Raw genomic sequence first — 16897 nt, 5'->3', positions numbered from 1 at the left:
GATCTCAATGCCATACCACGGCTAAATGCCTGCAAAATAAACTCGCCAAATCGGGTGGCAAAAATGTAATTAACAGTTTGAACTTGAAACCATAACCAGTTGATTCTAACCTATCACCACTTAGGGTTCCATGGTGATGATGTTACTGGAATAAATGTAAAATATACATTACTTCACAGAAGGGTTACTTGGGCCCATTTAGCACAATCACAGCGTGCTACAGGCTACAAACCTTCAACCACACAGAATAACTAAGTGCATATGACAATTTTATACAGAGGATAAATTTTTCTCAGTTCCTTTCCTCTTCCCTTCACAAATAAATAGGGTGTATATCAATCTTGACATGTGTAATTGGAACATTTTCTTCTTAAGATTAAAATTAATAGAAAACGAATCAGCTATCCTGCCTCAACTTCTCCTGCATTCTTGCTTGAGTCGGACTGCACTGGCTCTGTCACAGGAGGTATACAATCTATCTTGTACCGTATAACCTACAGTTCATACAACATAACGCACATCAGAAAACCGTACAACTTTCAGAACATGCCCAACATATAGGAAGAAATAAGTGAAAGAATCCCAACACCCTAATTAAAAAGATGTACGAAGCCAATATGTTGCAACAAACGAAATAAATCAGTCTATTAAGAACAATGACCAGATCATGTGTGATAGTGATAACTAAAGGTGAACCATAGCACAATAAAAATGAACAGATCACACGAGAGCGATGACTGAGAGTGATGAATCGATCCCTAACAGCAGACGCTCTGGAGAAGGTTATCTAATCAGATTTTGTTATTGACATTTGATCAGTGTGTGAGGACAACTAGCATTTGTGTTGAGAAACCAGTCCAATCCGTACTAGCACAGTTTGCATCTCATTGAATCAGTCAACATGCCCGTATACATTACCTTTTTAAAAAAGGTTGAATACGTGTTGTCCCAAATTAGTTTATAGCTTCCAGCCATTAACGTGCAGAAGTTTCCCTAACATTATAGGCACAAAAACTAAGTAATACACATATCAAATGCCGAGTTAATTGTACAAACTGCAACAATGTGATAAACTCACTTGGTCAGACTCATATCGGCGGGACGGTAACATCAGCTGGTCATGTGTGATAATAAATCAGTCATCATAAAAAGAGAAATGGAAATACAGAAATCATGAAAGAGAAAAAGAAAACAAGAAAACAGAAAAAAGGTTAAAATGAGCTGGTTGAGGGCCTACAAATTTGAAGGCGAAAATGGGTGATGATGAAAAACAATACGGGAAATGTTTCTGAAGAAAACCTATTGAGAATATGTACACAAAATAAAAGTGAACACCGTCCAAACTTACTGTTTTTTCCCCAGTAGGACTTACAAACTCCAAACTAAATCCAATATCCTGACAAATAAACAATAGAAAGATCATTACATAGGGTGTCTGGAAAATATCATAACATTTTGAAATCAAGGTATAGCAGCACAACAGCGATACCATATTTATTTTGCCTTGTACCAATGAAAAGTCCCATGCAATGTATGAGTTTACAACATCAACAGAGAGCAAAACCTGAAGTAGAAAATAAAAATATCATGAAAAAATAAAAATGCAAACATTTTCTTAAGTAATAATAACAAATAAAAACCAAGTCAAAATTCATTCAGTAAGGAATTTCAAATTAGATAAAAGCAAATCTAAATCATACACAAAATTACAAAATGTGCATGCTCTGTGCAAGGAAACAATTTATAAATTAACTAAAATGCATTACTTCCCAAACATGTTAGTGGCTCCACTAATACACCACGAGAATGTTATGTACAAAAGGCCAATGTTTGGAACAGTTTTCTTGAGGAAATGATCTTTTAGAAGTAAAAAATCTTCCAGAAAAATTATATTGATGAGATTGTGCATGATAGCTGTAACTAGTTAGTGTTAGTATACACACTATAGTTAACTTGTATAGTTTACAAATGTATTGTACGGCTTTTATTTTCTTTGTACAGGTTTCCTTGTAAACTGTTTTTACCTTTTGTAAAGCTGTCAGTTCTTACAGCAAGTAGTTAACTATCTCTATAAATACATCTTGTACCCGATTCCAAGTGTGATACAATAATAAAAATATTCAGTTCATGTTCAATTCTCTCTTTCTCTCTGTTCAGTTCATCTAAGATGCTATCTAGAGCTTTTTCTTCAACGATCCAGTTTCTTCAAGTTCTTGACTAGTTTCTTCACTGTCCAGATTGCAACTACTTCCACTTCATCTTCTTGTTCAAGATTGTTTTACTTCATCAATTTACATTTTTGTTAAGTGATTTGTTCTCAAGTCAACTCAAAATCGATTCAGCTTTGTCAATTTCAGGTTTCAATCAATAAATTGTCCTAGCTCATGTTCGTGATTGTTTTGTTTGGTGAATTGTTTGAATTTCAGCTCGAAATTGATTCAGCTTAGTCAATTCGAGATTTCAATCAGCGAATTGTTCCGGATCTTGTGTTGATTATTCGTTCTTCAAATTGCTTGCTGCTAGATTTCAAAGTTCTAAAATGGAGTTGGAGTTCTTCAAATTGATGAACTTGCTGGAGATGGAGTTCCTATCATCCATGAAGAACATGTTGATGCTATAGTAGGACTTCCATCGAATAACAATAATCAACCTAGTGAATTGTTCCAGATCTAGTTCATGATGTTTCTATTAGTGAATTGCAAGTTCCAGATCTTGTGTTGATTATTCGTTCTTCAAATTGCTTGCTGCTAGATTTCAAAGTTCTAAAATGGAGTTGGAGTTCTTCAAATTGATGAACTTGCTGGAGTTGGAGTTCCTATCATCCATGAAGAACATGTTGATGCTATAGTAGAAGGACTTCCATCGAATAACAATAATCAACCTAGTGAATTGTTCCAGATCTAGTTCATGATGTTTCTATTAGTGAATTGTAAGTTCCAGATCTTGTGTTGATTATTCGTTCTTCAAATTGCTTGCTACTAGATTTCAAAGTTCTAAAATGGAGTTGGAGTTCTTCAAATTGATGAACTTGCTGGAGTTGGAGTTCCTATCATCCATGAAGAACATGTTGATGCTATAGTAGAAGGACTTCCATCGAATAACAATAATCAACCTAGTGCTATGTTGATGACGTCTGATACTCAAGGTAATGCCAACTCTTCATGATACCAGATTTTGGTAATTATGTACAGGACGTAAGGCTTCTAAGAGAAGCTAAATAACAGCCAATTGAGTGTAGTCTGACCTAACCGTAACTAACAGAATGCTTCTAGCGAAAACATCAGCCTCACCAACATTTGCTAAGTTTTAAATAGGCCAATAAATGTCCGGGATACATATTAGCCTAAAACCATTAAAAGCCCGAGTCTAATTTAAAATAAAAAAGGCTAAGAGGTACAATGCATCATCTAGCTCTTATTTTGATCCCAAGCCCTCTCCCCATTTCCCCTCTATTTGCAAAAGGTATTGTACCTCCTGTCCTCTCTTACCATGTATTGGCTGTACCATCTCTGATCTGTTTCTGCAGGCTTGTGATAATTTCTGCTATGGTTCTCGACCTCCTATGTTAAAATCTTTTCATTGTGTGTACTTTACCATTCACAGCACAATGTTTTGATTTTTTTCATTTAGTATTATAGTTCATGTGCATATAAACTATGTCAATATAGCTCTTTTAATTAATGGTATAAACACCTCCACTTTTGGATATTTTAGAGAAGTATGTGTTTATTTTATATTTAATGGCTGTACCACCTCTAATCTATTTTTGCGGACTTGTGATTTCCTCTGTTATGCTTCAAGACCTCATATGTTAAAATCTTTTATTTTTTGTGTACTTTGCAGTTCACAAAGCAATGTTATTGATTTGTACATTTAGTCTTATGGAAATGTGTATCTAGACCATGTCATTATCTCCTTTTACTATTATGGATGAAAACACCTTCAATTTTGAATTTTTCTTTTAGCAGTTGTATGTGTGCAGTATATTACATTTGTATGCATAAACATGTCATAAAAACAAAGAAGAAAGACAAGTCTTGTACATATACCTCATAAGTTTTCCCAGCTGGAATATTGATCTCTTTGTAGTCATCATTTTTTCTGCAATGGACAAACTAGAAAATTGACATGAAAATAGATAAAATAATACAATAAAGCAAGATTTGATCTTTACCCTGCTTCCAATGCACCAACAACATCTGCTGAAATGAAGAATGGCGCATTTGCAAAGACCTCGCTGATAAAAAAAGACTATAGCAGGTTAGTCAACAAGAATTAGAAATCTAGCAAGGTGAGAACAAATACAGATTTAACGTTGAAAATTCTAAACAAACAGTTCAACCTTTAAGCTTAGGTTAGGGGGAGCCAGTTGCAGAGAAAAATATAGACAAATGCGACATTTGAACACATATGGCTTATACCTCAAAGAGTTGAAAACAATAGGATTGATGTGATGCATCTTTAGGCAGCTTATTTAAGTAACAGATCTGAATCATTAGTGTTGTCACTATTTATGTTCCTCTCATGGCTTTCCGCCAACTTACAACCTTACAGTGAATAATGTATTCAGTGATGTTGGATTAATATATGATTCTGTAGATGGTATGTATATGATAGAAACTTCTAATTCAAGACAGGGTTATTCAAAAGTCATTGAATAATGTAAGCCCGTGTATGAAATTTCAAATCAAACATTATTAGAACATATAACCAGCTGTATTTGGAAAGCCCGTCTCAAAATATCAATGTATAAACATTGATAAACTGCAGAAAATTTCCTTGATACGTGTGGAAACCATTGTTGTGTAGTAAAAGATAATGGGCAAGCAGACAACAGTTTACCATGATTATTAACAATAAATACAAAAAGTTAAATCATGAGAAATATCAAAGACAAGCATGTACCCGATAAATGTCAAAAACCTTTCCAACTCTGTGGTGTAGACATCAATAGCTTGTTCCAAGATAGCAATCTCTTCCCTCTTCCTGTCAAATTATACGCTCACAGAGAGAAGATAGGGTATTAGAAAAGTGTTCCACACTAAAAAAGAATACAAAAACACATTGTCCATGTAAGAAATTAAAAGGCCTATCAATCTCTCTGAACGCTACAAGAATTCATATACACAGCCTGTGAGCTGACACCAAAAGGAAGCTAGATGTTGAAATTTGTATCATGACAAAAAAAATCTTCAAACTCAGATAAGTTCTAAAACATCATTGAAGCAAAAAACCATATAAAAGAAAGCGAGGAACAAAACCACAAGACATTTGTGCTTCTGTCAAATCAATGACCTGACTCACAATTCAGGTTACAAAATGAGTGGTCCTTGCTACATGGAACAAACTAATTATATCAGAAATATTTTTAAACTCAGAATATGTCTTACAATTGCAAAAGTCCAAGACAGACTATCATGGCTAAAGTCAGAAAGTGGTCATGATGTTTGAAGCTGTAACAGTCACATATAGAAAGATGATTATCGATAGAGAAGTTCTTCTTTTCAACAACCAATTATTTTTATCCAAGTGCCTTGCAATTAAATCTAAAAAGTAAAATCAGAAGTTGTGAAATCACATTTTCTTTTTGTTTAGATGTCATTTCCAAGCCTAGAAGAAGATCCCAGCAAATCATGTCGTTTTCCAAGATATTTAACTTTTACATAATTGCTTGTCCAAAATATTCATAGAAACATAAAAGCCAACTACTGAACTACAAAAGAAGAAAGGCATCTCACAACTTCTTAGTATCATATCGTGCCCACGATATTGAAAGGAAGAGTCGAACATAAAGAATCATAGAGGTGAGGCTGTACAAGGGTGGTCCATAACGATGTCGTTGTTCCTCCATGGGCCTGCCAGCAGATAAGAGTTTTCATATGAATCTTATTCATATATTATTAATTATTATCATATGCAGATAGGAAGAGAGAGAACTTGAACAACATTGAAAACAATAATTTTGTACCCATCGTCATCATTTATCTGGCGAGTAAAATCAAGTAATACCTACAACTCAGAAAAATGTCTTAGAATGAGTTCATGATAACTAGAACCTATCCAAGTACAAAGAATTTAGTTCAAATACAAACAAATTAATTAGAAAAATACGAATGATGATATCAGTAACAAAATAAGATTATCAGAAAAAAACTGAAAGAAGGAGCTAGACCCATTATTTAAGCCATTGAAGTAAAATGTATAAGCAAAAATAAGTCCCGTAAACTGATTTAAGTAGACAAAATGAAAGAATGGATGCCAAACAGGAAAAAAATAATAGGCTGATGCAACCTTGTATTAAACAATTTAAGATAGCCATACCTGAGGTACCCCAACAAGATACTTCACAAGTGTTTTATAGACTCCTGTTGCAGACCCAAGTTGGGCTAATTGCCTTCTCCTGTAATAGGTAAGTTGTTTAATATATTTCTTGTATCAATTCCTGCACAACCAATCAGACAAGGGTTAAGTCTCACCTGTCCATTTGTTGTTTCCACAGTAAAGCATATCGGTCACGTATGCTACCACCAGAATTTACCAAAGTATCAACCTCTGCTTGCTTATTCCTCTCTGAGCGTTCCCGTTGTTGTCTTAGCAGTGTTCCTCGAAAATCTTGAGGCAAATATGTCATAACTGCATATATATTTTGTTGAATTGTTGGAGAATAAAGAGGTAAATTGGAATATATGAAAAATATACAACACTATTTTAATTATATTTTAGAATGTCGTAAGATCAGTTTCCATATTATCTCCTAGAATTCGTTCCCATATTTCATTACTATCTAATATTTTTTTATTATTTCGTTTGGATTGCCATGGGATATTAGTTTAAGTATTATGACTTCCCAATCAGGAGTCTAACAGTACTTTCCCAACCCCCAAAAAAATAAGAGATAATTTGGAATGTGTCAAAACTGATTAAATTTTGCGGAGTTTGAGAAGAAAGAAGGATGCTGGAATATATGAAAAATATATAATAGTATTTCAATTATATTTTAGAATATCTTAAGATCAGTTTCCATATTATCTCCTAGGATTGGTTCCCAAATTTCATTATAATCTCGTCATTTGCTTCTTTATTGAGTTTGGATTCTGATCAGATATTAGTATAAGGTCAATGATTCATCTTCCTAATAGGGGTTCCAATAGTACACTCCCCATGCCCCATAAAAAAACGAGTTTCACTTTGTATCTTCAATGGTTTGGTCCAAAAGTGGCTTAGAAAAACCTGTATCTGTCAATCACTGCACTAGCTTGAAATCCATGTAAATGAACAATCTCTCAAACGAAAATTTCAGCTACCTAGAGTACAATGAGGGATGACTAAATGGAATAAATGGGAGTTCATGGTAGCCAGATCCACCTCGATTAGATTGGTTTCCTTAACTTCTGCCTTCAATAAGCCTTCTATAATGTCCAAATAGATGTCAGACCAAATGCGAGTGTATATGGTATGAGAAATGGCCATATAAGTCCCATTGTAAGTGTCCCTACAAACTATTGGACATCTCTTTTTATCCTATCCCAGTATACTAATGTTGATAGCCTTGTAGAAGTGTGAAAGAATCCAAAATGTCCCCCAGCTGCTGAACTATGGAATTCAGATTTTCCATTATGTTGTGGACCATATGGAGGCAGTAACTTCATGAATTACTCCATCCTTATCAAAAAGGAATGAAAATCATTTGAGGTGTATTCACCACCCTTGTGTTCTAAGAACTCTGATAGATAGCCCACATTGTTTCTCCATCATTGTCTTGAACATTCTAAAGACCTCAAATGCCACACCTTTTATTTTAATCAAATAAACCCGCAATTTTCTTGTAAAACCATCAGCAAAAGAAATGAAATACCATTACCTCTAAGTGCAAACACCTCCGTAAGACCACACACATCTTAATAGATGACTTCCAATGGTGTTTTTGCTGCAGGAATTTTAGACTTGAAGGAGTTTCTGGTTTGCTTGCTGAGGAGAGAACCTTTACATAATTTCTTTGGTTGCTCAATAGAGAGCAAGTAATGCCCCACCCTTTTCATATTTAGTAGACTCAGACTTCTAAACTGTAGATGGACAAATCTTTGGTGCCAAAGCCTACTCTGATCTTCCATAATAGCTGCAGAAGGATGAACTTCCATCTTTCCAGCTATGGTGTCATCCCTCCAACATTCCTTGACCTTGTTCTTTATTTTGACCATTTCTCCATCAGTTATATATACCACCGTGACATCTCTAGAATCCCCTAATACCTATATTCCTCTTCAGGTTTTGATTTCCTTCAGAGTGTTTCAAATAGTCCCAGGCCATTGTTGTCAATAAACCGTTATTGTTACAAGTTTAGATCTCTATTTTGATCTCCATGTCCTTTCCTGTGATTTACATACTATTTGGTTAATTTTTTTCTCTCTTTGTCGAGTCATCTCCACTACTCAGAAATGCCATCTTTGGCTTAAATCTTTCACAGCAATATTAGACATATCAACCTAGCCCCAAAACTTTCTTAGAGATATGAGCCTTGCAATGCTTCTTTCCAAAATATATCAGCCTCATGATTTTCCCAAACTTATAAGCTTGGTCAGCTGGCCCGGCATTACTCCCAGATAATCATTTTAGTTCCTCCATTCCATGTTTTCAGATTATGTAGTTTGATTTATTTATTTAAAGAATTTATTTATGAAAAGCTTACAAGCAAAACGAACTTTACTACAGCTAATTGAAATATGCTAAGGAAATTAGAAGCTTGTTATCTATTGAAAACAAGCATTCAAGTTAAAGGCAAGGTGGTACCTGTGTTAAATACATGTTCAGCATTTTTAATTTGGAAAGATTCTAAAGCCTTCAATGTATTATGAAGTTTATCTTTCAGCTGCCCAAATGTAAGGGCAAACTCAGCACAGTCAGGTGCGGACTGCTGCTTCAGCTGTATCCATAAAATACTTGTTTTACTTCAAATGCAAACAGTTCACTGAAACGTGTGTTTTACTAACACATAATATTCAACGCTACAATCATGGATACAAATAATGAAAGATAATCCCTAATTTCTAGCTATACAATCTTTCCATATTTCCCTATACGCATAGAATAAAAGCTTATCTTCAACAAAATCATTTTACATGAACTTTACAAAAGCTAATATGATGTAAAAAACACAAGGTTTCTTGAAGGGAAATTCTGAAGTTATCATATCCTGTATTCATGATATGAAAACAGTGCCTTTATAAATGTTAGATAAAGAAAGGGGAAATGAATTTAAAAAAAAAAAAAAGAGATACACTACCACTTCTGGCCAATTAGAACTTTCAAGTAAAAAAATTGTTTCTTCAATATACTCTCGGTTCTTCCACATGTTCTCATCAATTTTATGCGGAGGTAGCTGGTCAGCTTCATCAATTAAGACGCCTTCTCCTGGAGCGAAATCAACGAGAATATAAGGATCTAAAGCAAAATATGTAACCAGATATACACTGCAATGTTTGCACTATTACAGTTGAAGAGCGGAAAAAACCTTGGGTAGGAGGATGTTGAGTGAGAAAATCATTAGCCATTGAACGAATCTGAGAAGAAAGTCGAGTGACATCAGGAGAAAGAGGAGTAAAAGGGTGTTTGTCGTAATAGGAGGCGAGAAAAGCCCTAGTTATGGGCACCAGACCCTCAGTGGAAGCCATCAGTATCGGAAGATCGGTCCAGAAGAGATGAAATCAGCCCCGTTTCCACTTTCTTCTATTCTATTTGCTCCATGCTTCAACCGGAAGTCGGCGCCACTGTAGAAAAAACAACAACTGTCAACTCAACCCCAACAAATCTAATTTTATTTTTATTTACCCATCTATGTAACTAATTTCTTTTTTCATTTTTTATCTCATTTCACCCTTTTAAATCTATACCTACGGATTTTTCTTTTAATGTTCACATTTTTTGTAAGGTTTCGCTTTAAATAATTTTTTTAAATTAAAATAGTTATTTTATCAATTTTAGTTCTCAATATTTAATTATTTTATTTCAATTCAACCGTTTATCTAAATTTAATAATTTTTAATTATAAAACTACATACAAAATAAAAAAAATTATATATTAAAAAGTTAAAAATAATTTATATTTAATTTATAATAATAATAACTTTATTATTTTTTATTATCATAAAATAATTAGACGCATCTGCTTAACATTTTCATTAGTATTTTTTTAGTTTGATTTATCCTTTTAAATACAAGTTATTATAACTTTTTAAAATTAATAATAATATTGGGATACATCACATGAAAAAAATACAGGTTGCTTTATCATTAAAATTGACTTATTAACAATATCTGAATCAGAAAAGGAATACATGCACTTATGACCATAAGTGGCATGTAGTTGATAATTTACTTTGTACAAGTTATTTAACTAACAACAAACGATTACTAAAACATGTGTAAAATATTATTCAATTATTTTTATAATTAATTATATCCTTTTATTATTAATTCCTTTTTATTTTGAGAATCCAAAAATTTATAGTCAAATTATAACATTAGAGGAAATATTCAATTAATATTTTCTCTCAATACACTAATGTGTTAATATTTTTATAAAACTTTTACTGATTAGTCATCGAATAATCCTTTATAGTTGAATACTTACTCAGTCTTTTACAATAAATATCAAGTATCCGTATAATAATAAATTCGACTAGAAATAATTACATTAACTCTTTTTTAAAAGTAATAAATTCAAAATAATGGAATAAAGTTAAAAAGATATTTTTAAAAAAAAGCTATTAAACCTAAATTGTAATCCTAACAGGAAGAAGAATATTTTAACCAGCTTATTGCAGCTGGATAAGGTTTATATTTTACGTAATAAAGTTTAAATATATAAATAATTAGAAATATTTAAATATAAAAAATTTAGGTTAAGCTTAGTCTCCTCTACTATCTGAATATAATTTTTTTTTCGCTTTTGCAACTTTGATTGTATCTTCTAGATACAGTATATTTATTTGATAAATACATTGCATATCACCCACAAGTTTTATAAATACATTGCATATCTCACCCACGATTTGATCGGCAATCAGAATCCTTAAATACATGCAATGTATTTGAGATGCTTTACTTATCATTCTCCTAAAGACTAGTTAAAGATGTTGTCTTCGGCAAACTATTGATATTATGAAATAGTAGAGAAGATTAGGAGAAATCTTCCTTATGTGTTTAGCATACATAAGATAGTTTATTTATAATGTAAGATAAGAGTTAAACCTTAAATACAGAATGTGCTAAGCCCAATTAATATAAACACACAACTTAACATCTAACACTCCCCTTCAAGCTGGAGCATATAAATCATATGTTCCAAGCTTGTTACAAAGATAGTCAATTCTAGGTCCTCGTAAGGACTTGGTGAATATGTCTGTCAACTGGTTGCTTGAGTTAACGAACTTAGTCTTGATATCTCTGGATATGATTTTTCTCTAATAAAATGACAATCAATTTCAATGTGCTTGGTTCTCTCATGGAAGACAGGGTTAGAGCTAATGAAGAGCAGCTTGATTATCACATATAAGTGCCATGGCAAGTAGCAGATGCCATAGCTCTATATTCTGCTTCTGCGCTGGACCTTGCCATAACACTTTGCTTCTTACTTTTCCAAGATATCAGGTTGTCACCAATAGAGACACAATATCCAGAAGTAGACCTCCTATCAGAAGGGGAACAAGCCCAATCAGCATCTGAATAGCAAACGATTTTTGTATCGTTGTTAGGGCCATATAGCAAACATTTTCCCGGTGATCCTTTAATATACTTCAGTATGCGAACAACTGCATCCCAATGGTCTTCAAATGGGGAGTTTAGAAATTGACTCACCACACTAACTGCGAAGGAAATGTCAGGACGCGTAACAGTAAGATAGTTTAATTTACCAACTAATCTTCTGTACCGTTCAGGATCTGAGAAAGGCTCCCCCTGATTTGGTAGGAGTTTGATGTTAGGGTCCATAGGTGTCTCAACAGATTTACAGTTCATTAACCCTGTTTCCTCCAAGATGTCTAACGCATACTTCCTCTGAGATATGACAATACCATCATTGGATTGTGCTACTTCAATACCCAAAAAGTACCGGAGTTTGCCAAGATCTTTGGTTTGAAAATGATGACAAAGGTGTTGTTTCATCTGAGAGATGCCGAGATAGTCACTTCCTGTGAGAACAATATCATCGACATACACTATTAAGTAAATACATCCAGCACTTGAGTAGCGATAGAACACTGAATGATCCGCTTCACTGCGAGACATACCAAATTGTTGAACAACACAGCTGAATTTACTAAACCAAGCCTGAGGAGATTGTTTTAGGCCATATAAGGATTTGCGAAGACGACATACCAATCCAGATGACTCCCCCTGAGCAACAAAGCCAAGCGGTTGCTCCATATAAATTTCTTCATACAAATCACCATTTAGGAAAGCATTTTTGACATCAAGTTGGTAAAGAGGCCATTGTCGAAGAGCGGCCATGGCAATGAATATGCGAACAGAAGTCATTTTTGCCACTGGAGAAAAAGTATCACCATAATCCAACCCAAAAATCTGTGTGTAGCCTTTGGCAACCAGTCGAGCTTTCAGACGATCAATTATGCCATCAGGGCCAACCTTGACAGCATACACCCACCTGCAACCAACAACAGACTTTCCAGATGGTAATTGGACAAGCTCCTAAGTTCCACTTTTCTGTAAAGCACTTAATTCATCCAGCATAGCTTGACGCTAGCCAGGATGAGTTAAGGCATCACCCACAGATTTAGGAATTGACACAGAAGAAATGGATGAGAGACAAGTGTAAAAAGATGGAGATAATCTATGGTAACTAAGAACAGTATAATGGGGGGAAGGGTTGCGGGTAGAGCGTATACCTTTACGGAGGGCAATAGGGAAGTTAGACTCATTTGCTGGAGCCGGAGGAGACACAGGAGGCGGAACTGGAAGTGAGCCTTGAGGGAGACAATTGCGGCGACTATAAACTTGAAGGGGTGGTAGTGAAGGATGATCCTGTGGTGAATGAGAGTCTAAAGAAGGAGGAGACAAAATGGGTGGAGCATCGCCAGGAGGATCACAGATAAGAGGAATATCAACAGTAATAAAGAGAGGTACAAAACTAGAAGATAGATGTGTAAAGTAAAAAGAAGATTCATCAAAAGTGACATCAGCAGAGATAAAATGACGATTGAGGGAAGGGGAAAAACACTTATAGCCCTTTTGTGATCGTGGAAATCCTAAGAAGACACATTTGTGAGACCTAGGACATAACTTATTAAGACCAGGACTAAAATCATGAACAAAACATGTAGACCCAAAAACTCTAAGAGGTAATGGATGTAGAGGGTCTTGAGGAAATAAGATAGAATGAGGGATTTTGTTATCTAGGACGGAAGATGGCATGCGGTTGATAAAATAACATGCCCTGAGAACAGCATCACCCCAAAAACGTGAGGGTACTTGACTATGAATGAGAAGGGTACGAGTTGTTTCAATAAGGTGTCTATTCTTGCGTTCAGCCACCCCATTTTGTTGAGGGGTATAGGCACATGAGGTTTGGTGAAGAATGCCATGAGAAGCCATGAAATGTTTAAACGGTTGAGAAAGGTATTCACGGCCATTATCACTGCGTAAAGTACGAATAGAAACCCCAAACTGAGTTTTTATTTCATTGAAAAAAGATTGAAAAATAGAAAACAACTCAGAACAATTCTTAATAAGAAACAACCAAGTACATCTGGAATAGTCATCAATAAAGGTAACAAAATACTGAAATCCTAAAGTTGACTTAACACGACTAGGTCCCCAAATATCATAATGAACCAATGAAAAGGGGGATGACGCTCGTTGTGAAACGCTACGAGGAAAGGAACTACGAGTATGTTTACCTAACTGACAAGACTCACACGACAAACTTGATAATTTCGACAGACTCGGAACAAGTTGTTGTAGTTTGGTAAGACTGGGATGACCTAACTGAGCATGAAGAAGGGATGGTGACTCCATAATTACGCCAGCATGTGGAGAAGGGATGAGATGATATAGGCCATGAGACTTACATCCTGTGCCAATAATGTGTTTCGAACTCCGGTCCTGCAACCAAACAGAATCTTTGGTAAATGAAATAACACAATTAAGGGTTATGCGCTTCATGGACGTCCTCCTCCTATACCATATGAAATAGTAGAGAAGATTAGGAGAAATCTCCCTTATGTGTTTAGCATACACATAGGGTAGTTTATTTATAATATAAGATAAGGGTTAAACCCTAAATACAGAATGGGTTAAGCCCAATTAACATAAACACACAACTTAACATCTAACAGATATAATACTTGTTATGATCATAGTAGTGGAATGACCTCATTTAAGATTGTTTATGGTAGAGACCATCCTATATTAACTAAATAAAAATTTGACTATCATGATCCTATTTCATTGCAAGAACAATCCATTTTATCAATATGTATATACCTCAGAATAAGGGATATGTTGAAAATTCTACATCGACTAGAGATAAGGTCAATTTAAAAGATATATGTGGATGCAAAAACCTCACCATACAAGTCAGTTTTGTAGAATTAAATTAAACTTAAAGTCTACTTTTTAGCATGGTATTAGAGCCATGAGTTAAAGTTTATCCTAATAAAATTTGATTTTTGCTGGTTTTACGGTTTCACCTACCATCATACCACTCATTAATGTTTAGTATCACATTTGAGATGTATATACCTCGACATAAGGAGATGTGATGGAAGTTTCACATTTATTAGAGATAAGACCAATTTACATTGTATATGTAAGTGTAAACTTCACCTTATAAGTCAATTTTTTAAAGTTGAGTTAGACTTAAAGTCCGTTAATGCGGAAGGATTTGACTCTTACTAGGTTAAAAATTAACTTCCATAATGTTCATAAATACATGAAAAGATATACTGGTAAGAAAAGGAGATTATTTGAGTTGAACATTGGTAATATGGTTTTGGTAGAATTGCAACCCTATAGGCAACATTCGGTTGCTCTCAAGAAGAACCAGAAACTCGGTTTAAGGTACTTTGGTCCTTTTTTAGTAATTGAGCGAATTGAACATGTTGCTTACAAGTTACTTTTGCCTCTAAGGAACCCGAAATCATCTGGTCTTTCACCTTCTCAGTTAAAGCTTTGTAAGGGAGATCATTTGCAACCTTATGTTCCCTTGCCTATTATTCACCATGAATTGCATCCTGTCATTCAACATGTTTTTATTTTGCAATCTCGGGTGATATTGAGAGGCCAACATCAGATTACACAACATCTAATTCAGTGGGAAGGCTTAGATGCATGTGTTGCCACATGCAAAGATCACTATATTTTGCAACAAGCTTTTCATTTGAATGGGGAGGAACTGTAACAATTAAAACTAAGACTAGTGACAAAAAAAATTAATAATAGAGGGGCAGAAGAATAAATTACTGATGCAATTGTAGTATGAATTTTGTTTGTTGTGGTGAGAGAAAAGGGAGTGACGATTGATTTTTCCTTAATTATCTCTTTAGACCTATTTTCCTTCTTCATTTTTGTTCTTGATCTATTTGGGTCATTCTGTATAATCCTCATGCTACGATGTATGCATTGAGTTCTAATAATATTTTGCTTAATACCTATTTTGGTCCCTAGTTTTAGTAGTTGTGTTCAAAATGGTCCTTCCTTTTTTAGATGTTTACAGTTGTCTCATATTTTGTAAAAAATGTTCAAGTTGGTGATTTTTGCTTACGTTGTTAAAAAACACTAACGGTGTAATTGCCTTCCCCCCGGCCAAAAGTGAATGACCTGTCAAGTTATTGATTGTGTGACACTCTAAGGTCAATTGATGTGGCAATTTCCTTAATTTTACCCAAATTAATTTACTTACCCTTTCTTTCCCATCAACGTCTTCAGTCCAAGAACTGAAACGAAAAAGAAAAAAACCAAAACCCCAATTCGCAATCATAATCCTTAAAGCGAAAATCCAAAATTCTAATTTAAACCCTAACCTCAAATTGCAATACCAAACCAACAGAGAAAAATAAAGAACATAAATTTAAATTAGGAACCCCAAAAATCCAATTCAATAACCTACAAACCACAAATCTCAAATTTGAAAGTTGAGAAAGCAAGAACAGGAAATCCCAAATTGTAAGATCATGAACATCAATCTGCAGATGATAAACAGAATCCCATGAAAAGGAAGCCCAATTTACAAACAAAGAAAAGAATCTCAAAACGCGAAATGAACTCTGATTCAAAACCCTAATCTAAAATCCCTAAAATTTGCAAAATCTGAAACACAAGAAAAGGAAGCCCAAAACACTGCAATCACCAAGATCATCATCCTCTTCATGGCTCAACCCACGTGAGTCGCGAGAAACAGGATCCCCAAAATGCAATGTGCCACTGCGAGCCCTGTCGTTGTGAAGATGCTATAGAACGGAGACCCTCGTCGCAGGAGAACAAAGCCTTCACATCGCTGCAGAGACAGAACTGCTGATGCCCACAATACCGCAAAGATGGAAGTCGTGTCTTCCACTAGAACTCGTTTCCCCTTCTTGCGAAACACTCTCGAACCAGAATGAAAAGGGAGCAAAAATCCTATGTTATGTCTTCAAGTTAGAGATTTTCAAGAGTCATAGTCTTTTGGTTGGGTTGATGAGGCTCGTTAAAGACAAGAGACATTCAAATGAAATATGCCTTAGACTGAGACTCTATCGAATTGTGTGCTTGAATTCAAAAATCTATACTTAATTGGCACGTCAATTTGATCAGTTGCCATAATTGGACAACTCATTCACTTTTTGCTAGGATGTTTTTAATGCTGTAAGCAAAAATGATTAACTTGAATCATTTTTACAAAATATAG

General features: G+C 34.6%; 1 protein-coding gene across 5 annotated transcripts; it reads right to left on the bottom strand.

The window, feature by feature from the left end:
• Positions 1 to 37: 37 nt before the first annotated feature.
• Positions 38 to 9801, bottom strand: LOC108347379 (uncharacterized). Of its 5 annotated transcripts, XM_052867960.1 has the most exons (17): positions 9653 to 9801; positions 9509 to 9557; positions 9281 to 9408; positions 8788 to 8920; positions 6477 to 6633; positions 6322 to 6400; positions 5969 to 6009; positions 5739 to 5855; positions 5391 to 5453; positions 4906 to 4986; positions 4175 to 4237; positions 4050 to 4101; positions 1490 to 1564; positions 1349 to 1396; positions 1079 to 1114; positions 919 to 993; positions 38 to 494 (listed from the first exon to the last, which is right to left on the bottom strand). In XM_052867960.1, exons 2-17 carry the CDS (start codon positions 9546 to 9548, stop codon positions 402 to 404), a joined length of 1281 nt encoding a protein of 426 aa, XP_052723920.1. In that variant the 5' UTR covers positions 9549 to 9557; positions 9653 to 9801; the 3' UTR covers positions 38 to 401. The 5 variants fall into 5 exon arrangements, with proteins under 5 accessions (XP_052723920.1, XP_052723919.1, XP_017442068.1 ...); XM_052867959.1 differs by having other exon boundaries at positions 9509 to 9799; XM_017586579.2 differs by lacking the exon at positions 5391 to 5453 and having other exon boundaries at positions 9509 to 9797.
• Between the last annotated feature and the right edge of the window lie 7096 nt (positions 9802 to 16897).

Source organism: Vigna angularis, chromosome 9 (assembly GCF_016808095.1).
Source record: "Vigna angularis cultivar LongXiaoDou No.4 chromosome 9, ASM1680809v1, whole genome shotgun sequence".
Lineage (NCBI taxonomy): Eukaryota > Viridiplantae > Streptophyta > Magnoliopsida > Fabales > Fabaceae > Vigna > Vigna angularis.
This window is presented reverse-complemented; position numbering and strand designations above follow the sequence as displayed.